This window comes from Sceloporus occidentalis, unplaced genomic scaffold (assembly GCF_023333645.1).
Source record: "Sceloporus occidentalis isolate IW3139 unplaced genomic scaffold, rSceOcc1.0.p SCAF_4, whole genome shotgun sequence".
NCBI lineage: Eukaryota > Metazoa > Chordata > Lepidosauria > Squamata > Phrynosomatidae > Sceloporus > Sceloporus occidentalis.
Genome location: NW_028316984.1, coordinates 159,604,255 through 159,630,415, shown reverse-complemented (window position 1 = coordinate 159,630,415; position 26,161 = coordinate 159,604,255). Strand labels below are relative to the sequence as shown.

General features: G+C 42.1%; 1 protein-coding gene across 15 annotated transcripts in view; it reads left to right on the top strand.

Annotated features, from left to right (window-relative positions):
* RALGAPA1 (Ral GTPase activating protein catalytic subunit alpha 1) overlaps positions 1-26,161 on the top strand; it is a 241,084-nt gene that overhangs the window by 208,686 nt on the left and 6,237 nt on the right. For 11 of the 15 annotated variants that reach the window (XR_016280990.1, XR_016280989.1, XM_089522122.1 and 8 more), the window contains one exon: positions 12,260-12,384. Coding sequence is in view for 11 of the 15 variants with exons in the window: in XM_089522122.1 (XP_089378248.1) it covers positions 12,260-12,384 (125 nt within the window). In the remaining 4 variants the exon portion in view is untranslated. Of the gene's footprint in view, positions 1-12,259; positions 12,385-19,209; positions 19,241-26,161 lie in introns of those variants that run through there. The other 4 variants (XR_016280992.1, XR_016280991.1, XM_089522123.1 and 1 more) reach the window with 2 other exon arrangements.

Below are 26,161 nucleotides of genomic sequence, written 5' to 3'. Positions count from 1 at the left end.
TTGTACTATTGTAGGTCACAAATCCTTGCCAGTCAATTGCAGTTTTGAGCTAACTTTAAAGTGTTTTTGATGAAAACTATTAACAATTGCATTGATGAGCCTTTTTAGTGTAGTGTGCCCTTAGTATCCACAAGGGTTTGGTTCCAGGAACCACCACCCTCCGACCATAGATACCAAAATCTGTAGATGCTCGGATTTCATAATATACAATAGTGTAATAAAATGGTGCCCTATATAAAAAGGCAAAATCAAGATGGGAGAGGGTGTTTTGTTTGTTTATTTGTTTGGAGGGAGGGATATTTTCAAGCTGTGGATGCAGAATCCATGGATCAGGAGTGCTAGCTTTAGCTGTTGACAACGTATATGAGTGCAAAACACCCATCCCTGTTGAAATGGAACAGCATGCACTTCTACTAGTGATTGCTAATGCAAGTGAATGTGTATAGTATGCTATCATGTAAGACTTACTTTAACTGATGGAAACATTATTAATTATCAGTTGTGTTGGTCTTCAACAAATTCAGTTCTTGATTCACAAACACCCCAACTCACCATTTAATTTAATGTGAATATGACCATGGAAACCCACTGGGTGAACTTGGGCAAGTCACACTCTCTTAGCCTCAGAGGATGGCAGTGGCAAACGCCACTGAAGATAGGGTCACCATAAGTCAGAAACTACTGGAAGGCATACAACAACAACAAATGGTCCACTGATATTGGCTAACACAAGATGCTGTACACAACTTGAGAGAAGTCAGGTGTATGAAATTACCATCTGATTAAACCTGTGTATTGACTTAAAAACTGTAATTCACATGAGCTCATATTCAAGTTATTTTGAGATAGAAATCTTTTTTCTTTCTCTTTTTTAACCCTTCTTCCTATTTGTACTGGAAGATGGGCTTTGAGAACTTGTCACCCACAAATGGGTAGAACTGATAGGTTAGCCTTTTTTCCCACTGAGAAAATAAATTTCTTGTCCACAATGCCATGATCTTGCTCAAGTGTACAGGGCTCCCTTCAGTTAGAGTGGATATTCTGTTCAGATGTTTGGTTTTAGAGAATTAGAAAGAATAAGCAATGGTCAAAGTAGAGTCTGCTTAAATTATTGAGAAAATACATTAATGTTCTATTTCATAATGGTAATTCATTGAATGCCCATTCTTCCTCTTACAGCAGGGCAGATTATATTTAAGTCAAGATTAATGGATAGATTTTGATGTTAAAATCCAGTCTCTGAACCTGCCATTCCCTAGAGGCATATAGTGCATTAGTTTAAACCAATATTCAGCTTATCATGGATACTGTGACACAGTCTTAAATGACGATTTGCTGTGCATTGTTGCTGCTTTCTCAGGTAATAAAATCACTATTATGTATTCTTGATCATTACAATATTAAATAGAAATGTAATCAAATTATTGCACATTTAGATACAGATAGCTCTTAAGTAATTGTCCACTGTAAAATTTCTGATTTCCCCCCCTCCTCTTGCAAGGACTGTCAGTGTGTATGTTCAGTAAAACTGGATACGTAACTTGGCTCTCATTAGATGAAGTAAAATATCTGTTTCTTCTTTTTTAAGCTTTAGTTTTTAATCCAAAAATTCAGATTTCAAACACTTGCTTTTTCTCACCATCATCCTTCATTCACTTACTTAGAGACTAGTGGGAACAACTGTACTGCACTATTATAGCACTATTATTCCACTTTGTTGCTATGGCTGCCTCCTGTAGCATTCTGGGGTTTAATGAGGCCTAAGAGCCCTCTGACCAAGAATTCTAAATGCCCTTCCCTAAATTAAAAATCTCAGGATTCCACAGAAGGCAGCCATAGCAGTAAAGGTGGAATAATAATGCTATAACACTGTAGTGCAATATTATATGTTGACTGCTGGGTTGGGAAAGGAAAGAAAGGGATAGGCTCCCTACCTGTGGGAAAAGTGAAAGCAACCAATACATCAGTCCTATCTGTGAGGATTTCAAGCATGCTTGGGCTCTAGGCAGGCAGCATTATTTTTATTTATTTATTAAAATACTTTTATCCTGTGCTTTATCTAAAGATCTCATGGCAGCAAGTTTAAAAAAATTAAAGATATAGTAAATAGTTACTGAATTAAAAAACAATTAAAAAACAATTAAAACAAACTTGAATAATACAACCATAAAGTATGTACAGCCTGGACATGCATTTTAGCTGGCTTCTCCACAAAAGTTGAATTTATCCCTAAGAACCAACCAGACACATGGTATAAGCATGTGGTGGCTGCTAATATATCAAGAGACTAATCCAACCATTCCATACTCTGGTCATATTATACCTGTCAATTTGCATGTCCCTAAAGGGCACATACATGCTGTACTTCAGCATGATTGAACAAAGTGCCAAACGGCTATATGTGTGTGAGAGATAGTTTCACATCAGCAAGAGAAAGTACATAGTAATCCTCTTTTGCATTAGCCTCCCAGCCTGAGGCCTGCCATCAGCAACAGAACAATACACAAGCAAATCACTTCTGCATTCCCAGGCTCACACAATACATATATACCCAACTTTTTCCAGGCAAGCATTCTCTGAAGATGTCAGCCACAGATGCTGGCGAAACATCGGGAAGAAACTCTTCTAGAACATGGCCACATAGCCCGAAAAACCCACAGAAAACTATGGATGCCAGCCATGAAAGCCTTCGACTTTACATAGTATTGTTTTTGCCACTTGAAAGCCAATGCCAAACTTGAAATTCAGTACTGAGATCTTAAAACAATCTCCTCTGAACTAATATTAGCAAAATCATGTTGTATACTTTGAAGTAAATATGGCAAATTAGCAATTTGCAACATGTTCTAAAAGGTGTCATTTAAACTGCTGGACTTAGGGCTGGAACAGACAGCCTGGTAAAGCCAGCTTCTAGCCGACTTGGTAGTGTGGCGTTTAGACACCACTCACCCTGAAGCCGGCAAAAAGCCGGCTCCAGCAGCAAAGGAATGTTTTTTCCGCCCCAAATAGGAGCAGATTTTTTTCCTCTCCTATTTGGGGTGAAAGCTGGCTGGATTGGGATGCAGCATGCGGTTGCCGCGGCCCCCACCCAGCTTACTCTGGTACCCAGCTCCTCTGGTGAAGGAGCCTGGGTGGCGCAGTGGTTAAATGCCTGTACTGCAGCCACTCCCTCAAAACCACAAGGTTGCGAGTTCAAGACCAGCAAAGGGCTCAAGCTTTACTCAGACTTGCATCCTTCTGAGGTCGCTAAAATGAGTACCAGATTGTTGGGGGCAAATTAGCTTACTGTTGTAAACCGGTTAGACACTGCTTAGGCGGTATGAAGCGGTATATAAATGAAGCTTGTTTGTTTGTTTGTTTGTTTTACTCAGAGGCAGCTTGAAGTTGCCCCTCAAAGCCATCCGTTTCGGCCCTTAGTTACACACCCATTCCATGAACTGGAATTCATGGAACAAGTGGTACTTCCAGTGGTACTGGACCACTTTTGCTTACAAATGCTGTCAGCACAATAATTCAGCTACTCTTTCAAAATATAAACTCATTTTCATTCTGTTTGTCAGTGGATTATGTAAATTTTGAAAAGTGCTATGCAGGGTTTTGTGTTTAGTAGAGATGGAATGGAATGAAAATTCATCAATTTCTTTATTGAGGTTGAATTGGGAAGAAAAACAGCACTTCAAATGTTCCTGAAAATTGTGCACTTTTTGAGAACTGCACAAGAGTTTGATAAATTGCTGCTTTGCAGTATTAACTTCCATTTGCAGACTTTACTATGCACAGAAAACTGCAGCTTTCTGAGGAAAAATCTCTCACCTGCTTAAATTGTTTTTTGCTGGCTTCTTGGTGAAATTGCAATATATACAAAATTAAATTGCATGCTATACCCCAGTACAAACAACATGGTGAAAAATTCAACATTATCGCTGCAACAGGGAAAGAAAATCAGACCAGCTGAAGGTTCAAACATGTAGTTTTGTTGGCCAAGGGGACTGTTTTCTGCTCAGAATTGTTTTCTTACAAAGAAAACAACAATGTTGCATGACAAAAATCTTGCAAGAATGCAGTAGTTTTACCCAAATAAATAGGCACATGGTTTGTTGTTCAACATTGCACAACATTTTATTGTGTCAGATTTTTGTGCAAGGTAGCTATTTTTAGAAACCAGCAACCTTGCACAATACAAATTTTGTGAAAAATACAATTGTACCCAAAAAAGGAACATGGTTTTGTGTACAACATTTCTGTTCCCTGCACATTTTTGTCATGTAATACTTTTGTTGTTCAACATTGCTATTTGTTGTGTAAAAATGCAGTATTGCAGAAATCATACTTGTGGCTATCAGGAAACAGTCTTTTTCTTCAAACGCCACTATTTGAAATTTGCACAATTTCATTTCCATTCCAAAAGCAGCACAGTTCTCAGGAGACTATGAAAACTCCTGTTTTCTGAGCAAGATCTACCATGGAAAAGTTACATTATTTCCCATCATTATTAGGGTAAAAACATCTGGAGTATCTTGAACTTACGGGACAAAAAATTGTTTCATTGATTTCAATAATCATTGGGACTAGAGGGGGGGATTAGATTTACCATCCCTAGTCCTTAGGATGCACTCCTGAAATTTGCTTGTTCAAGTGGTTCTAATTTATTAAATTTATTTCCTTGTGGTTGTAATTTATTAAATCAAACTACTGTATATACTTGTCTATAAGTTGAAAATTTTATGCCCAAAAATTGAGCCCAAAATCTCAGGTCGACCTATTTATGGGTCAGTATGGTAATGTGATAGCAGCTCTTTCAGATTTCCCCATGTGATGGGGAGAGCATTTTCCTTCTCTCTTGAGCCAAGAAGAAAAAGTCCTGGGTGACTGATTTCTGTTAAACAAAGTCCCTCTCCCACTGCACCGGCTGCCACTGTCTGGGGAGTGAAGGCTAAAACCAAAGCCGAAACAACTGAAGCAAAAAGCATCAATTAGAATCCCTCTTGCTGCATGCACACATACACACACTGAAGGAGCATCGAAGTTTTACCCTCTACTTATCCATGGCTCATGGCAAAACCCATAATTTTGGCCCCAACTGATACATGAGGTCAACTTATAGTTGAGTATATACAGGTAATTTATTTCCTAGTTTATCACTTCTGATTGCCGCTCGTCAATAATCTTAAGTCTCGGTGAAGTCAAGTTCTGTGGTATTTATGGCAGTATTTTATTTTAAAAAACAAACTCTGGCAGAGAAACTTGAATATTTCATATATCCACTTTCTTCATGCAGCACTTGTAAATTACATGGCTAAGTCTGTAATGTACTCTATATTTTATCTCACTCCAGCTTCCATTAATGGGTTTCTATTTGTACTGATGCACCACCTGTTATGGATTTAGAATCATCTGGCAGCCCGTGGAACTAAGATAAAGAAGTACCAGGTGTCAGTCCTGTTTCTTAATTGATACTCAATATAAACTGCATAGCCTTGGCAATATGGTTGTAGGAATGAATTAAAACCCTGTATTATTTAATCTTATTGATCACAGGCTTTATTGAACCAACAGTAATTGACTGTATGGAAGAATTCAGCCCAAGAAAACAAAACAAAAACCTTGTGTTGATTGTGTGATGAAGGGTATCCTTAAAATACACCTTAAAATTTTGGAGCCAGCGTGGTGAACTGGTTGAAACACTGGAATGCTGGAAACCAGGGTTCGAATCCCTGCTTGGCCATGGAAAACCTGCTGGGTGACATCAGGCAAGTCATACTCTCTCACCCACAGAAGAAGGCAAAGGCAAACCCCCCTCTGAACAAATCTTGCCAAAAAAATTCCATGATGCATTCACCTTAGGCTTGAGCAATACCAGTTTATTCAAAAGTAAACCCTATTGAGTTAAATGAAACCAATTTCCAAATAAGTATTCCTAATATCGCCATATTAAATCAGCAGTAATAAGTATATATTCTCCTATTTTAACAAATAATCTTGCAGCTGTAGAAATAATAACTAAACCTTTAATATAAAATAAAAGTAACCTATTGTTCTGTCACATATATTGTTTAAATATATGTATGTGTTCTTAATTTTAAAAAAACAATAAAAATGACATCTGTTAGTTGGATGCAAGTGGTTTCTTCTTTTTTCAACCAGTAAAGTTTGGACTCAAATCTGATGTAATTAAAAATTTTAATTAAATATTGTCAGATTCTGTATAAGCATTATGTTAATTCTGCTGCCTTTAACTGGTTGAATGTTTTAATTGTGTTCAGGTGTTAATGGTTTTATTGTGCATTTTTTAAACTTGTTATTGCTTTGGAGAGCACCTTGAGATAAACATGGTAAAGGGTGATAGATACATCCCTTAAATAAATAGTTTTGGTGGTGGTGGCTGTATGAGAACCAAGTCACTTAGGTGCAAGATACGTAGATCAAGGATGAGAGAGTACACACAAAAGTCTTGGTCAGGCATTTCCCCACCAGGACTTCCTGGACACAGGGGCCTCAAATGGAAAGCAGCATGCCTGAAAAGGAGAAGTTCCCATTTGTGTGGAAACATTTAACACAGTCAAGTTCCTTGGTGTTCCAGGGTTCTCACTTACAAGGAAATCTGCCTTGTGAACAGGACCTTATTTTAAACATGTCACCTTCCATTGGACAAAAATGTTGCTGGAGGGGATGGACTTAGATGCTCGTTTGTTCCTGTGTTCAGGAAGGTGTTGGGAGTAATACCTGAACAGAGCTAAACGGTTGCAAAGAAGAATCTGTAACAGGCTAATTTTCACTTATCACCATTTCATCTACAAGATGTAATGAAGCTTCTCAAAATAGTGAGGAACTGGCAAATTAATGTAGAATAAAATTACATTTAGGGAAAAAGACAAGATACAAATTTGATAAATAAGTTGGTGAGAAGCACGTAATGTGAATTCCTCAGTGCTTTTCTTTTGGAAATCCTTACAAGCCTGCCAGTGCCTTTGAATCTTTGAAGTATGTATGTATCTACTTCAAGTCTTGTACTTGAAATAGATGTTAAAAAGGCAGTCTCAGTGTAGTCAAGCCCACACTTGAAGGTCAAGGAAGTCAGTGCAAGCACTGTTGTAGTGGTCTGTGTTCCCACCTCATTAACAGACAAGCAGACCCCACAGAGCATGCAAGTCAGTAGCCAAGCACTGAACATAAAGTCACCTTACAACTGATGATTTGCAATCTTACTGCCAATGGTGATGTTTCAGTTGTAATTTTTGACGAATGTGAGCTACAGATTATACTGACTTCAGCTACTATGGTGTATGTTCAGTCGATACAGTTATGATGCTGAAATGAAGTTTTTACAGAATGACTGACAAAAGTTTTGTTGGATAAACACGGAATGACTTTGCAGGTGTGTTCTGACTATAGAGTTCTTAGATTTCTTGCCCATTTTATCTGGTTGTGTGAAAGGAAGATCTATATTTTGATTATTTTCTTTAGGTAACCTTCCCTATGCATTCCACTTTTGTAAGAAAAGATGGATCTTTCAAAGTTAGCACCTCTTAAAATGTTGTATACTTCCTTTCTTTGGAACTTACTCATTTAAACTGCAAACATCAAAAGCATTAACTTTGCTTCATTTCTCTCCTATTTGTGTATATATGGTATATATAATAAAATAAACCTCAAAGGTTCCATTTAGAGACCTCTGAAACAGGAACATTTTTTAAAGCAGGTAGGTGTCTCCACCCTGCTTTTCATAAAGCATTTTACCCATTCAAACAGACTTTTAAAAACAGCTTGTTTTGATAGCAGGCTGTTCTCCTGTGGGCCTTCAGCCTTTGCTTCCTGGCAGCACCTTTGGTGCGAAAAGAGAGTGCTCAATTGGGAGACTATCAGTGCCAGCATGCATAGAGTGATAAGTTAACACACCACTGGGAATTTCTGGGGCCCACCAAGATACTTCACTTCTAATGTGCTAACAAGCTCATTTTTCTACCTCTTGCCTCTTCAGTTATTTTTTTTCCTCAGAAGAGCTTAGAAGTTGAGTGCATCAGGCATAATGAAAAGCTCTGTAGGAGGGAGAAGCAATAACCCAATTTTTCCCTTTTCAGCCAAATAGAAAATTAGTTTCTGGTAATACACAAAGGCCAGTATTTTTTGTGCAAGGGGCACTGCTGTGAATCAAAGGACTCTATTAACTGCAGAAAATTCAGCAGCTGTGAATCTCCCCCAATGGAAAAAAGTGCTTTTCAACAAGTTGTGAGATATGTAGTATTATTTAGACTTCAACCATCAGTTTCATCCTCTACCACTTATATACAGCCTCTTAAAAACTGTGCTATATTACTTTCCTGTGTTAAGGCTCAATCTTGTGTATGTCCCACAACCTAAGAACCTTCACAACAAAGGAGTTTTCTATTTGTCCTTGTCCTAACGTTGCTGTTTATGATATTTTCGGGAGCCGTTTTTGGACTGCTATACTGTTTTAAGAGGACAGACAAGAATAATGAATGAATATGATGATGATCTGTGATACGAATGGCCTTGATATGGCTACCTATTGAAATTGAAAGCATGTGTATTCACACTTGTTCGTTGTGGGCAATGAACATTGCTGAGTAGTCCACTTAATTATTGAAATAGAGTGGAAAAACTGAGGGTTTAATATGTGTTCTTCTACATTTACCCCTACAGTCATAAGATCTTTGTTGATCCTAATACTTTGCACTTCCCTAAGCATCCAAACTGTTTATACTATTTCATATAGTGTGTTAGTGATGAATGTACCTATAATATTCCAAAAAGAAATGCAATAGTTATGTTCAGCATTTAAAATAGATCAGTTAAAGACTAAGATTTTTTAATAATTGAAAAGTAAAGCTTAGAATAAGAAGACATCATATTTTTCAAAGACGATATTTTTGCAGGGTATGGGAATGGGAGACTTATTCATTAGGAAGCAAGGGAAGGTAATGAGTGTAGAAAGTGTATGCTCTTCAGACAGATTAGTATAAATATTTAAATTATCCCTGGCTTATTATAAGATGGAAGAATAGTACATATACTACAGGATCACATTCAGCAGTCTAATTGTAGATTCTTAAAGATGGGAAAGGGGGGGGGGCACAAATTAAGAGTGTTAAAAAGAGATAGTCAGAACTGTTCCATGCTGTCTCCCAAAACCAAAGTAGGTGAAGATTATACATATGGAAAAAGATCTTGGAAGAGTGGAATGGGATAATTATCCCAATGGAGTGTTTTGTCCTCAGGAGAGATAATAGGTTCTGAAAATAAAAAGGTATGTATTCTTGCAGCTCAGTTTCTACTTTTCCACCCTAATATCCTGTTGGTGTTGAAAGGAGGCTGCCCAATCATGTTTTCCATTCAGCAGATATACATTCAGAGGGGCAGTGTTGTTTGTCTCAGACCCAAGTACACCTACATAAACACACACACCACAGTGGCTGTTGTCAAACATCTGGAGTGAAGGGAAGCTAAAAGTGCTTAGGACAGCAGGAATGGTGTACCAAGATTCTTAGACACATACCCATTATTGTTTCTAGAGAAGCATGATAGCCTCTCTTTTTCCAAAGAAATTACCATGTATTTCTTGTGACTTTCCACATATTTCAACTTGTAATTTTTTGATAAGATGAGAGAAAATGGAGGTACTCGTGATAGGTTCCCCTGGCCCAGGAATGGCGGTAGTTCCACCTGTCCTGAACGGGATCACGCTTCCCGTGAAGGACTCCGTGCGCAGTCTGGGGTGCTTCTTGATTCGTCGCTTCACCTTACATCTCAGGTGAATGCGACGGTCAGGAACACCTGTTACCAGCTTCGGCTTATTCGCCAGCTGCGCCCATACCTGGCCCAGAGGGACTTAGAAACGGTGGTACATGCTCTGGTAACCTCTAGATTGGATTTCTGCAATGCGCTCTACATGGGGCAACCCTTGTATCATACCCGGAAGCTACAGCTGGTACAGAACATGGCGGCCAGGCTGGTCACTGGTACTTCCAGGACCAGCCACATAACACCGCTGCTCAAAGACCTGCACTGGCTGCCTATTCGCTTCCGGGCACAGTACAAGGTGTTGGTGATTACCTATAAAGCCCTACATGGCTTGGGCCCAGGATACCTGAAGGACCGCCTCTCCCCATACATTCCGCCCCGCACCCTCAGAACTTCTGGGCAGCAATTACTTAGGGTACCTGGGGCTAAACTCTCCTCGACATCGAGGAGGACGTATTCCATCGTTGCCCCGACCCTTTGGAACACGCTGCCCACAGAGCTCCGCTCGGCCACCTCCCTGGCTCAGTTTAGGAGGGAGTTAAAGACCCTCCTATTTCGAACTGCATTCCCCGAATGAAGTCCTAGATGGCCTCTCTCTCTTGCTGACGGCAATTTGGAGAGCTGACCGGGGGTTTTATGAGTGTTTTTAAAATGTTTTACTGTATGTATTATTTGTATTATGTTGTTCACCGCCCTGATCAATGGAAGGGCGGTATATAAATAAAAGTTTTATTTATTATTATTATTATTATTTATAAGCTTGCAGAGTGATTCCCCTGAGAGAAATAAATTTCAATGATATTGTAAATCATTACTCATATATAAAATAAAAACATGTTTGCAAAGATTTATGTTATTAGATTAATAATTAGATTAAATTGATTAGATTCATAATTGGATTAATTCAGTGAGTTGTATCACACAATACAAATTGTATGAGAAAGGTAGCTGATTTTTCAACCAACTATATCCGCCTATGACACTAAGCCAGCATGGTGTTTTTTTCTTGATAATTGTATGTTGCTGCCTGCTGTTCTACATTTTGACAGCCATTTCCATAGTTGCTTTCATGAACAGCAGAAATATTCTCTCCCTTTCCTGCTCTCTCTGTGTTAACAGTAAAACCAGATCCTCTGGAACAAGAAGCCTGGAGAGGGTTCTTCAAAAGCAATAGCACTTCAAGATACCAGTCACTTGTCAATAATATCAGCTGAAAAGGATGTATAAGACAGAGGAAGAAATACAGTGCTTTGCCGTTGATGTCCTGTAGATACTTTCTTTACTAATGCTCAGAGATGCTATGAATTTTCTGTAAATACACCTGCTATTTTCAGTGGCATAAATTGACTGGCTATTTTCCCTTATATGCTGTTTTATTTGTTTTAGAATTATGTAAAGAGCCATGTTGAAGTCAAAGGGTTTTTTTTTTCATTCTGAATTACGACCCTTTTTATACTTAGGATTTAGACAGCAAGGCTTCAATCTCATACTCACTTACATGGGAATTAAATCCCAAAGAAGTAAGTGCTTTTGTTTTGAGAGGACATACATAAGACTCTTAAATCTAACACTCTTAAATCTAACACTAAGAATGCATTGACTTTTAAAATATTTTTTGTTTAGAAGATAGCATACAGTCATTTAAGGTTAGTATGAGAGAATCAACATTAGCATGAAATGATATTTTTAAGTACTTTGCCTTACCAGAACTCTGATATGTAATAGAAATACATAGTGTCAAAAAGCTTGTCATTGTTCAGGTCAAACCATAAATAGTTTTCCTTTCCCATAGGTTCAGTGAACAGATTTAGATTTAGTCCATCCCAAATCACATTATAATTCTGTGAAAAGACTATTAAATATTGTCTGTCACATTTACAACTGCAGTTGCTTCCAAAGAGAACCATGAACATTATTGGAAATATGGCCCAGCCATCTCATAGATGGAAGAAAGTGGATCTTTACCTGTTTAGACATAACTCACTTCTATCAGAGCCCAAAGATACTCTTCTTGTTCCTGCTGTGATTCGCATTTTTGTTAGACAAGTATACAAGAACTACCTTTTGGGCAGCTTCAGAAGATTGGTGTCTGTTGATCATTTAGAAAGATCTCACATTAAACACTGGGGTATTTATGCTTTCTTTACAGTATGGGGATTTTGAGTGGAAAAAATGTTTATTTAACAGAAGAATGTTAACAGAGTCAATACAATATACTAGGATATTCTATGTATTTGGGTTGGGGAGATGTAAACTGTGAATTGGAATACTGGCACAATGTATGAATCTGGCTTTCTAAATATACTCTTATTTTTAAGTGTAATAATGTTTATATTTTAGCCTATCTAGAGCAGAGAGAGGGCTAAACATCAGCATTAAAAACATTTAAAATATTTTATGGATTTGCTAAAAAGAAAAAGAGATTTATCATTGATCAAGATTTTTGCTGTTTGCTTTATTCTAAACTTTACATTGATCCTTAACATATACATAAAACTAGCTATGAGGAAAGAGCCCGGTATCTGCAAACAATTGTTCAGCACCATCTAGATCCATCAACTTTTGAAGATTATGCAGCTCAGGTTTACTGTCCAGCACCATGCCACCATTTATCCTCTGAAAATGGTAAGAAAAAAATACATACATTTCTCTTTCAGTCCAAAAAATGCAGTATTTTTAGGTAATATTTTGACCATGTATATTTTAAATATATATATATTATTTTTGTTTCCATATTTAGGAAGTTGCATTTCATGCTATATAATTTGATCCTTTGTCTACTAAATCAAAGCCATCTTTGGTTGTTGATCTATGAAAAACCATCATCATATTTACATTACTTGTGAGTGTTCCTAAATCTGTAGATTGATCTTTGTAGCTATTAGAGCTACCATAACTGCAAGAAAAATGTCTTTTTCTTCTTCGTGGTCTCTGCGAATCATACAAATGGGTTTTACTGCGCCTGCGCAGTGCTGCTCGGAACCTTCTGGAATCACTGGGCAGAGTTAACTCTGCAACATATTGAAACTTTTTGGCGGTAACTCCGCCCACCCGTTATAAGGCCCCTGCCTTCCCGCTCTTTTCCCCAGTTCCTTTTTTCCGCCGCGCTCGCTGCTCCTAGGAACTTTCGCCTGCTTTGAATCACTCTCGTTTTTTGACCTTCGGACTGCTTTTTGACTACTCTCTCTCTCCCGCCCCTGGTAACTCGGACACTCGGACTGTTTTGACTTCGGCTTTGGATCTCCTTGACTCGCAAGATGTCCCCTCCTTTTAAGAAATGTGACATCTGCAGCGGAAAGGTTCCTGTCCAGGATCCCCATTCCTCTTGCCTCTTCTGCCTGGGCCGGGACCACGACCCTAGGGTCTGCAGCCTCTGTAAGTCCATGTCCTCCCAAGCCCGTAAAAATCGGGAGTCGCGGCTTACTTCTGCCATTGCCCAGGGCAAGATCAGGGAAGGGGACTCTCGCCCGGCGTCAGCTCCTTCTGCCTCGGCTCCACCTGCCCAGGCTCGCAGCGGCCCTTCCAGCGCTCCTCCTTCTACTTCTCTGGGGCAGGACAAGGGGAGTTCGGACCCTTCTCGCCAGCCGGCCCGAGATGCCGCTCCCAAACCCCTGAAACATGCCCGCACATCGGGGTCAGTCGGGCAGGAAACGGCTACCAGCCGTACGGAGGGAGTTCCATCTGAGACACCGGGAACGTCCCGGGCAGCCCCGGAGAAAAAGAGGTCCAAGTCCAAGCCTGGTTCGGACCCCACTTCGAGGAACATCGCCTCCGAGGAACCCTCGGGCTCGAGGGATTCCGTTGCCCGTACCGAAGAGCGAGCTGGTCGGACGGCTACTATCTCGGAGTCTCCGATCCAGTTTTTCCCTCCGGATGCACCGCCTCGCCACAAGTCAGCCAAGAAGAGGCAGTCTTCGGCCCCGGAGGCGACCTCATCCTCTTCGGCTAAGAGGTCCAAGTCGACCTCCAAGACTAGCTCCCATACGGGCTCACCTTCCAAGAGGCGCTCGGACGATGCTTCCCTCCCTCGCAAACCGCACCGGGAGTCCCGCCGTGACCGTCCGCGTCCCGGCTCCCCGGGACGGGTCGACCCTCTGGCCACGCCTACGGTGGACAATCCTTCTCCAGACCTTCACCATCCGGCTGCGAGTCACCTTCGGGACACCGCTGCCCAGACCGTGCCAACTCAGACTCAGTCGGCGACAACGCTCCCTTTCCTCCTGTCGGACGACGAAGAGGTACCTGATCAGCCGCCGAGGTCTCCTTCTCCAGTTTTGCTGGCTCCACGCTCTCCGACCGATCCGCAGTATTATTACGACTCGGAGACGGACCAATTCTTTCTCCCGGTCCCTAAAGAAGTGGCCCTTTCCAAATCCTCCCGAGGTCGGGACCGTCCCCGGGATTTGGACCAACCTCGCGACCAAGTGTCCCATCGTCGCGAACTTCCTGACCGGCCAGGCCCATCGACAGCGGTTTCCTCCCGGCGTGTGGACAGGCCTGTCCAACACCCCAGACCGCATGCTGCGGTGGACTTGCTAGATTCTGACTCCGAACCCGAGCCTGTGGATTCGGAATACTCTTCGGGAGACGACGACCCGGCCCGGAGCTCTCCACAGCTCTTGCACCACCCGGAGACGGCCTCTCCTACGGATGATGTCAGGTCGTTCCTCGAGCATGTGATCAAGATGTCCAGGGCTCTGGACATTGACCTCCAATATCCCGAGGAAGAGGCCAGGGACCCCCTTGAACGCAGGGTTCGCAGCAGGGCCCATTCTACACCTCTGGTTCCCTTTATGCCGTCCCTGGAAGCCCTGGTCAGACGCTCGTGGGATTGCCCTTCCTCCCTGGTGGGACCGCCGCGCAAGATCGAATCCCTTTACAAGGTTTCTGCCCCAACGGCCCCGTGGCTGACCTCCCACCCTCGGCAGAATTCCGCCATTGTCGAAGGTGCCCAGCAAACTGCGACCCAACGGCAAGCCGCTGTGCCGTTTGATAAGGAGGCTAAGAAGGTCGATGCCTTGGCCAGGAAGGCATACGCGGCTGCAGCACTGGCGGTGAAGGCAACCAACTACACCGCTTGTATGGGTGCATATATTCAGACCCTTATGGAAGGCATCTCCCCCATCGTGCCCGACGTTCCGGATGAAGCCCAGCGAACCCTCACTGAGATTAGGGATGAGACCCATTCCATCGGCGCATGGCTCATCACTGCTTCCAGGAACGTCGTGGAGTGCTCGGGCAGGGCTATGGCAGCTTCCCTTGCCCTGAGGAGGCACGCTTGGTTGCGGGGTTCGGACCTAAACGCCAACGTGAGGTCTACAATCGAGGACATGCCCATAGACGATTCGGGCCTCTTCCATGCCGAGACGGATGACAGGCTAAACCGGAAGTTTAGACTGAAGGCAGCGGCGAGGAAGCACGGTATGTCTGCCCCCACCCCTGCTCCATTCCGTAGGAGGTTCCGCCCTTGGCAACAGCAGCAAGGCCAATTCAGCAGGTCCTCCTACCAGGACCGGCAGTTCCAACAGCAAGGCCCTCAACGCCAGAGATACCCTTCCCAGTCTCCGTCATCCTCTGGTCGCCGCAACCAGCCTTCTCGGTACCGCAAGAACCGACGGCAGGACCCTGATCAGTCCAAAAAGAGGGCATGAGACCTTCCCGCGCACTTCGCCTCTCCCAGATACTTTTTGGACATTCTTAGGCCCTTTATCAACGTGTGGGCCTCCATTTCCTCCGACTCTTGGGTGCTAAACATCGTCCGCAGGGGCTATACCCTTGAGTTCAAAGAGCTCCCGACCACCGGAGCTTTCATTTCCACCCCACCCTCGGACACCCTTCTCGACGAAGTGCGCGCCTTACTGGACAAAGGGGCTGTTTCCCCCCTAGCCCCCGATTCCTTCCATGCGGCCTTTTTCTCCAGGTACTTCACGGTACCGAAGTCCGATGGGGGCATTAGACCAATTCTGGACTTGAGAGATTTGAACCTCTTCCTCCATTACCGCCGCTTTCGTATGGTAACTTTAGCCTCCATTCTGCCTCTCCTACACCAGGGCCTGTGGTTCGCGACCATCGATTTGAAGGACGCCTACTTCCACATCGGAATTCGGGAGTCCCACAGGAGATTCCTCGCCTTCGCCGTCGGCTCCGACGCCTTCCATTACAATGTCCTTCCTTTCGGCCTGGCCACGGCTCCACGAGTCTTCACAAAGTGCATGGCCCCGGTGGTAGCTTATCTGCACCAAAAGGGTTACAGAGTCTTCCCTTATTTAGACGACTGGCTGTTTGTCGCGGACTCCCAGCAGGACCTTCAAGATGCAATTTCATTCGCAATCCGGCTGCTGGACTCTCTCGGACTGGTAATCAACAGAGAGAAATCTCATTTCACCCCGTCCAGACAGATCAAATTCATCGGAGCCATCCTCGACTCCGTAAGATGCTCCGCCTTTCTTCCACCAGACCGGTTCCAAGCACTGGTAACATCACTAAGCCCCTGCATATCACACAGAAGAGTCAGAGCCAGGGACGTCCAGATCGCCCTGGGGCACATGGCGTCCACGACCTTCGTGACACCGTGGTCGAGACTTCGCCTACGTCCGCTCCAGGCTTGGTTTCTCTCCGTCTTTTCTCCGATAGAGGATTCCCCGACCAGATGGTTAACGGTACCGAGACCGGTAGCCGCCTCTCTGGGTTGGTGGCTGAACGAACACAACGTGTGCGCCGGAATGCCCTTCCACCAGCCACAGTCAGAGGTCACCCTGACAACCGATGCATCCCTAGAGGGCTGGGGCGCCCACCTCCTCGACTTGGTCGTAAAGGACAGGTGGTCGGACTCGGACAGCCTTCTTCACATCAATGCTCTCGAGATGCTTGCAGTCGAGAAGGCTTTGAGGGCCTTCGAACCCGCTGTGACAGGCAAGGTGGTGCTCCTGAAGACGGACAACACCACCGTGATGTATTACATCAACAAACAGGGTGGCACCAAGTCAAGCACACTCCTCGAGATTACTCTCCGCATCTGGGACTGGTGCATTCGGAGACAGGTTCTTCTTCAAGCAATCCACCTGCCGGGAGACGACAACGACTTGGCAGACCGTCTGAGCAGATCGTCCTCGGTGTGCCACGAGTGGAGACTCCATCCGGATACGGTCAGCGCCTTGTTCGACAGGTGGGGAACCCCCCAGATCGACATCTTCGCGACCGCTTGGAACAGCCATTGTCCCCAGTTCTGCTCCAGGAGGCCAATGACTGGATCCCTCGGGGACGCATTCGCCTTCCTGTGGACGGAGGGATTCCTTTATGCCTTTCCCCCCTTTCCTCTCATCATCAGGGTGGTCTCCAAGATGATGCTGGACCACACGAACGCGATCTTGATCACGCCGTGGTGGCCGAGACAGCCCTGGTTCGCATCCCTTCTACATCTCTCCAGGAGGTGCTTTCTTCGTCTCGATCCTCGCCCGGACCTGCTGTCGATCCGGGACGGACGGATCCTCCATCCGGACATCGACAGCCTACCGCTGGTGGCTTGGAGAATCCTACCCTGACTGCCCTTCCCGATGCCGTGAAGTCGGTGATCCTGGCCGCGAGGAAACCTTCTACTCAGCGTGCCTATGCCTTTAAATGGAAGAGGTTTTGTGTCTTCCTTGAACAAAAGGGCTTATCTCCTGCACAGGTGTCCACTCCAGTGGTGCTGGAGTTTTTGATGGCACTTTTGGATGGGGGGCTTTCCCTCGCATCCATCAAATGTTATCTCTCTGCCATCTGTGCAAAATATCAGTTCGGGGGGAGGGTGTCTTTTTTCAAGGACCCTTTGGTGAAAGGGTTCCTGAGGGGTTGTGCCAACCTTTATCCTCCTGCCTCGATACCGACACCGGCTTGGAGTTTGGAGACGGTACTGTCTGCCCTCCAATCCAAGCCCTTTGAACCGATGGCCACAGCGGACTTGAGACTATTGACTTGGAAAACCGCTTTTCTTGTGGCCATCACCTCTGCCCGCCGTGCGGGCGAACTCTGTGCCTTACGGAGGGACCAGCCCTTCCTAAGATTCCACAAGGACAAGGTAGTTCTCCGTACGGACATTACCTTCTTGCCTAAGGTGGTGTCCGCTTTCCACATGTGCCAGGACATTGTACTGCCTACCCTCGCGTCGAACCCGACGTCAGAGGAGGAGCGGCGTCTGCATTCTCTTGATGTCAGGAGAGCGCTGGCATTCTACCTGGACAGAACTGCTGCCTTCAGTCGGTCCGAGAGACTCTTCCAGTGCTACTCGGTACCGAAGCGGGGGTTGCCTGTGTCTGCGCAGAGGCTGTCCAAATGGGTGGCTGGTACCATCCACCTCTGCTATGATCTGTTAGGCAAGCCTCTCCCTGGCAGGGTTCGGGCTCATTCCACGAGGTCAGTGGCAGCATCCTCTGCATTCCTGTCAGGGATCCCCCTCGAGGATGTCTGCAAGGCCGCTGTCTGGTCCCAACCTCTGACTTTTATAAAACATTACAGGTTGGACACCAGGGCCATTCGAGACGCAGCTTTCGGGAGGGCTGTGTTAGTTTCGGGGTTGCATTAATTGCTACTGATGGTTGCTTTTCACACTTATGTACGTATGTTACTGTGTTTATCTGTTGAATGATGATTTGCACAATTTCCATGGACTGGTCTTGCATGACCTTTTGTCCACTTCTCAGGTTCAGCAATGTTATTGCTATGTTTGATCTGTGCATCTACAAATGACTGACTCTTTTTATGGTTCAAGGTGTTTATTGTAATAAATATACCTTTGGTTTACCATAGCTATGGTCTCAGGACACTCCCTCCGCCGCATACCTAAGCTTGTCAGTCTAACCCATTTGTATGATTCGCAGAGACCACGAAGAAGAAGGACAGGTTGCTCACCTGTAACGGTATTTCTTCGAGTGGTCATCTGCGAATACATACAAATCCCACCCGTCCGTCCCCTCAGTGTCCTGCTCTCTTTGGCTCTCTTCCTTCGCCTGCTTGGCGGAAAAATTACGGAACTGGGGAAAAGAGCGGGAAGGCAGGGGCCTTATAACGGGTGGGCGGAGTTACCGCCAAAAAGTTTCAATATGTTGCAGAGTTAACTCTGCCCAGTGATTCCAGAAGGTTCCGAGCAGCACTGCGCAGGCGCAGTAAAACCCATTTGTATGTATTCGCAGATGACCACTCGAAGAAATACCGTTACAGGTGAGCAACCTGTCCTTATCTGTGGTTTGGGAACTGTGAAAGCTTTTCTGTTGCCATTAAATTTATATAGTTAAAAATGAATGTCTTCATGGTCATTTCCCGCAGGAAATGTTTTGAAATCTTTTATATAAGATACTGCATTTTCAGTTACTAATAAAACAATAATCACTGAGAATATAAGTAACTCTCAAGGCCTACCTGTACAAATTATTTCTTGAACTCTTGATGATTATTTCATTTATTTCCCCTCTTTAGATCATTAAATATCAGTTCTGTTTATCAGAAGGTAAGACAAAGTGTCCAAAAAAACCTCTATTCTTATTAATCTATTACTAAAGCACTAAGCTTATAACCATGTTGTATTCAAACTTTCCTGATTGCCCTTATTTTTACTACTAAAAGGGAGATAAATTCACACTGATTGAGAAATTACCACTACATTCTCTTCAAGTTTAGTCTTTACTAACCCCAGGTCTGCATGAAACACTAACACTGTGGTTCTGGGATTAAAGTAACTAATGGGAGAGACATCTGTTGATCTAGTAACCCTTGATTGTGTCTGACCTTTTGTTTCTCAGCATGAACAAATAGTACTGGATGGCAGTTGTGTGCTTTGTACCCTGTACTGTCTGTCTTTGATGTTAGTAGATACTTTATAAATTCAGTATTACAGAGAATAGGACAATAACTTGTTTGTGGCTGGTTACTTTGCACTGTCAAAACATTTTTTAAAAAATTAAAATATTCCCACTGGTACTACTTACTCACCTCCTTGCAATAGAGAAAAGTCTCAAAGTTCTGTTTGGTTTTTCCTTGAAAACAACAGATGGAAATTCAATGACACCAAAAGAAAAAAAATGTATGTAACATTTCAATTTGTACTGAGATTTAAATAAACTAAATTAATAATGTGAATAGTCCTAAGAGGAGAACCTAAACCCATTTACTTTCTTTCAGTGCTAAATGCTTTTACATGAAAAGTAAATAGAAATAACATAATCACACAATATAAGGAATGTGTAAATGAAAGGCAATAAAAGCCTTTGAGAATGGCATATTTAAAAACAAGACAAAAAAAGTTAAATACTTTGAAGATAAGTACTATTAAAATGTTAAAATTATTTGTTTAGAAAAACCTGTTTGGTCTTCTTCAGTTAGGTCCACCAGCAAGTAATGTTAGGTCTTTATATTGGGAAATGATTTTCTTTATTAAAACATCCTCAAATAGAAATAGAAAACTGGTTTATTAAATCTAGAAACTTTAAAAAAAAAACTAAGACATATGAACTCCATAAAGGGGTAGACATTGTTTGTTTTTTATGTGGAGGAATAACTGGAAGCCAAAACAAATCAGCCAACAGCTAAACATTTGGCATTCATAAAATGTTGGCTTATATAGTGTTAGCCTGGTGGCTATCATGACAAGTATTAACTGGTAGCAACCGTTCATGGCTCAAAATTGAGTCTTCCATACTTGTTGCCTAATATCCATTAAAAGAATGGAAATTGAATATGGCATCTTCATACATTATGAGGGATATCACTTTTCCTAACAGACAATGCAGCTCTCTGAACAGGGCAGTCTAAGAGAAGTGTCCATAGTGAAGGGCATGATGATAATGAGCATTAGGGTATTTAACACTAAAGGATGCATTTGTTTGGTTGGATCCAGATTTAGTCATATTCTCAGTAGACCACTTAATTCAATGGGACCTGTGTTAAGAATCACTAATGTAAGTCCTATTAGTTGCAATGAATTTATTCGAGAACCTAGATGGTAGGTATAACTAAATCTAGAGCCAATGAATTAGGTCCATGCCTTTCTAAACTTATAAATACTTTTTTCATAATTTTTTTTATCATAATGGGCTATTTGGAATTGCAGTACATCATCTGGAGAGCCACATGATTCCCATCCCTGCTTTAAAGAATATGTTTCTTGCTGTTCATTTAAATACAGTGGACTCTCCCAATCCACAGGGATTCAGTTCTGGGGCCTATAGCAGATGGGGAAACCATGGATGGTCATACATGGGCAGTGACATGCACATGTTTGCATCATCATGTCTGTGCCTACACTCTGCCATTGAATAACATGGGGCTTGACAGGCCATGGATGCTATAGTCTGTGGATCACTAGCCCACCAATGCAGCTGCCCACTGTAATTCCTATTAGTAAGAGTGCCAACATCCTGTTCAGACTGCTCTCCAAAAGACAGATTCTTAATTTTTGTTAATTGTCTTAGATATAATTAGAAGTGCATATTCAGAATGGAGAGAGCTGCATAAAGTAGCCTAGTGTATTGCAGCACAAAATGACAATATAGTGTGTCTGCATCATATGCGGGCACGCCTTATGCGGCCTCCAGCATATGCTTGTAGCCATGCCGGAAGAAGTGGTGCTGTGTGCCGGAAAAAGTAATGGCTCATGCACCCATAGCGCACGGTGCGTGCTGCCATGAGCACAAGCCCAATTACCATTAATTGGGCTTGAGCAAACGCAGAATTTCCCTTACGCAGGGAGGTCCGGAACAGATCCGCCGCATAAGAGAAGGGACCACTGTATAACTATTAATGATATATTGTGTGGTGTGAACAGAGGGTAAGTGCATAAAACATCTGGTCACTTAGAAATACAAAAGGTTTAAAACTGGTGTCAAAATTTGGATAACATGAGATTTGCATTTGAACGTTCTGTGTAGGGTTTTTAATGAGCTACTGGGACAAATTTCAAAACAAAACAAATGGGTCATGCCACAGAAACCTAATCTCTTTTTTTTATATAAAATTACCAGCTTGGTATATGAAGGGAATGCTGTGGATATAGTATATCTTGATTTCAGTAAGGCCTTTGACAGGGTTCCCCATGACATTCTTGCAAATAAGCTAGTGAAATGTGGGCTAGACATAGTAACTGTTACATGGATTTGTAATTGGTTGACTGGCCGAACTCAAAGGGTGCTCAACAATGGCTCCTTTTCATCCTGGAAAGAAGTGACCAGTGGGGTCCCACAGGGTTCTGTCCTGGGCCCAGTGTTATTCAACATCTTTATCAATGATTTGGATGAAAGAATTGCGGGCATACTTATCAAATTTGCAGATGACACCAAACTAGGAGGAGTAGTTAATACCCTAGAGGACAGGATCAAAATTCAAAATGACCTTAATAGATTAGAAAGCTGGGCCAAAGCTAACAAAATGAATTTCAACACAGAGAAATGTAAGGTACTGCACTTAGGCAGAAAAATGAAATGCACAAATATAGGATGGGGGACACCTGGCTGAATGAGACTACATGTGAAAGGGATCTGGGAGTCCAAGTAGACCACAAGTTGAACATGATTCAACAGTGTGATGCAGCAGCTAACAAAGCCAATGCAATTTTAGGCTGCATCAATAGAAGTATAGTGTCTAGATCAAGGGAAGTAATACTGCCACTCTATTCTGCTCTGGCCAGGCCCCACCTGGAATATTATATCCAGTTCTGGGCACCACAATTTTAAAAGGACATTGAGAAACTGGAGCGTGTCCAAAGGAGGGTGACTAAAATGGTGAAGGGCTACAGGAAAAGAGATTCCACCTCAACATTAGGAGGAACTTCCTGATAGTAAGGGCTGTTCGACAGTGGAACAAATTCCCTCAGAGTGGAGTGGAGTCTCCTTCCTTGGAGTTCTTTAAGCAGAGGCTGGATGGCCATCTGTCGGGAATGGTTTGATTGTGAGTTCTTGCATGACAGGGGGTTGGACTGGATGTCCCTTGTGGTCTCTTCCAACTCTATGATTCTATGATTCATCATTCAGAACAAAGATAGGTAGTCATCAATATCCTTCTGAGAAATTAAACCACTAACAGCTCAGTTGCATGCTGGTTTACACTGATGTAAATCTCACTATTTTCAGTAGGGTGTTGTCATAAGTAAGTATGCCTACGATTCCAGTTTAATTTATACATCTGTCATCATAATAATAATAATAATAATAATAATAATAATAACCATGATGCCCTCTGAACTATTTCTGGTTTGCATGCAGTAATGGGTTCCCATGCCAGCAAAATTGTTTGCATGCATAAATAATGTTAACATTTTCCAGAGAATGATAGATAAATACAATTGTAACCATACTTAAAAAGAGAAACAAAAATGGACCGAGGAATTACTGTCTTATAAATATCTCTAGAAATATTATCTATATTACTGGGCCAATAGCTATTGAACAAACCGGAAGGTTGGGCTGAAACTAATGAGATTATAGGAGGAGAACCAGTCTGGCTTGAGAAGAGGAATTTCATCAAAGTATCGTCCTTATTAGCAAGTACATGCAAGGTTCAAATACACATGCAAATGCAGCTTTTTTAGGTCCCAAAGCCCTTTCTGTACAATTAATTATGATTGGCAGCAGCATAAACTGTAAAATACCAGTTTTAAAATGTTTTATGCTGACAGACAATTCCTTTTACCTTGTGGAATGAGTCGAGGATTTACTGACACTTGTCTGATAAGTTTTGTTAACTATAGATTTTTAACTCCAATGACCACCATATTTTCCTCATTTCTACTGTCATATGATTTGCCCATCTTACTCAATCATAGTCATCATGGTAGACTGTTATCTACAATAAAAACTGCCACTGAGGCTGCATCAGCACTGCAGAAATAATCCAGTTTGACACACTTTTTACTGCCATGGCCCAGTGCTATATAAAATTCTGGAAATTATAGTGTGTTGTGGCACCAGAGCTCTAACGGAGAAGACTAAATGTCTCATAAAACTAGAATTCCATGGCATTGAGCCATGGCAGTTAAAATTGTGCCAAACTGGATTGTTTCTGCAGTGTGGATGCAGTCTGAGGCATTTATTCAAGCAGTGTGTAACTTTTTCTCAAATAAGGTATTGAAATGTGAAATATAAAAAGGGGTTTTAAAACTGACCTCTTTGCCACAAATATTTTCTTCAAATAAACTGTTCTAGGTATTTGGGCCTCTGGTTTTCACACACATGCATGCACACACACAGAGGCATTGCACTACAGTCTAACTCTAGTTAAGATGAACACTGTTATTTAGGCAAGGCAATACTGCAGTATTTCTAACCTCAGGAATAAATTTAGCATTTCCTTTTCTTTAGGATGTTCTTGGGGAAAATATTTCTGCAAAACGCATATAGTATAAGAAATGGCAATTCAGCTACTGGTCATACTCCAAAATTATTTTAGATCCTATGTTATAAGTTCATAGATCTTCAGATATTAATAGGTAAACTTCTAACAAAATGTAGTGAGGCAAAATATGACAATTTTTTAGAAACAATTCTTAATTTAGAAACAGTCCCTGATGTACTATTTTAAACGAATGCTTTGAAGAAATAGGCTCTTAGACTGCAGTCCTATAAGCCATTCGGTTGGATATAGCCCTGTTGCTTGTGACTAGAAGGGCTCCTCCTGTTTGCAGAATGGGCTAAGATGCAAAGGAGTTAACTGTGTAGGGAAAGGACTGTGATTTCCTTCATTGCCCGTTGCCCTAAATGGCACTATCTTTCCACGTTCTTCTGAAGTGGCCTCCAGCCCCACAAGGTCAGTGTGGAAATGAAGTAGTGGGCTAAAGAAACAAGCAGAGAAAAGTGCGGTCCTGTCCCCACTTCCTTCAGCTCTAGCAGAATTGTGCTGAATATATCTCTGGATTCAGCCCAGTGGGATTTGTTTCTGAGTAGACATTTAGTATTGTATTACTAGAGCTGGTGAAATCTGGAGTCTGAAACACCTAGCTAATTATTTATGCAGTAGGAAGTATACGTTCTTTGTAGATCCTCAAATTATTGGTTAATATTCTAATAAAAAGAAGCCTTAGCCTTATTCCATTAACCCTTTTGGGTTTTACAAAAATAGTTGATGGTCTGGAAAAAAGGTTAATTTACCTTTTACTTGCTTTTTAGTTCTCCTCACTGATTCCTTTTGGCTATAAGATTACAATATACCATCACTGTATCTTGAGAGATGGTATTAAAGGTTCCTTGTATTATTATTTTTTTTTGCTCCATATGGTCTAAAGTCAATGTCTCACTACCAGCTGTCTGTTAGTGCAACAGCAGTCCCCCCACTCCCCTCCCACAGCCTTCCCTCTTGTTGAAACTCTGCTTCATCAGGGTTCCCAGAACACAGAGGGCTATAGAGGGGGAAGGGCAATCATGCTTCCACAGCATGAGATTCTGGTCTGTATGTGGGAAGTTTGTATGATCACTAGTTCTGTTTTACTCTGTAGAAGGAATAAATATGTAAGTGGACAGTGGAAACATGTGAAATGAAGATGATCGGTTGAAATCCTTTTTCATCAAGAATGTTGTCTTTATGATAGTTCAATGTGCTGTAGGACCATAGTGCAGGAGGAGAAAAATTATGGGACTAAATGTGGTGGCCTGTAAATTTTCTTACTCTGGAGATTTTGGACACCTTATCTTGCTTTTAGAAATATGTCTTTTTGTTTTATATTGTTTTATGCTACTTTTAACAAAATTAGTTGTTTGTGACTAATTTTTGTATATTTTATGTTAATATTGTTACTGTTTTAACAGTAATTTATTGATTGAATTAAACAGTTATCACTTGAATTAGACATATAAGCAGTACTCTGATATAAACTGTGGGATATAAATTATAATATTTGTTACTTTGTGTGTGCCCAGATTTTTCTGACTCTGTGTTTAAAACAGTCTGCATGTTAAAACAGAGACATCTCATGCTTTCAGTTCCATATTAGTAAAATCATACATCAATTTTTTGTCATTGCCATCCCAATTCATTACATTATATTTGCACAATTTTACTCTTTCCATTTTGAAAGAGGTATTTCAGCTTCATGCTATATATGCTCATTGATATTTTCCCAATTTTTCTCAATTGCTCTAAGGCAGCCTTCTCAGTCTGGAACACTCCAGATGTTATGAACTAAAACTACCATCACTTCACTATTGATCATTCTAGCTAATGCTGATGGGACCTCAGATCCAAAACATCTGGAGGTTACCAGGTTGGAGAAGGCTCATATAAGGTAAACATATTAAACCAATAAGAACCATAGCAATATCCAAACATTTAGGGATTTGGTGGAAACATGCTAGCATATTTCCAGATATTTTCACTTTTAATGAATTCAGGCATGCCTACATGCCTTCTTCACCCCATGCCCCCCTTTGGACTGTCTGGTTGGTGTATG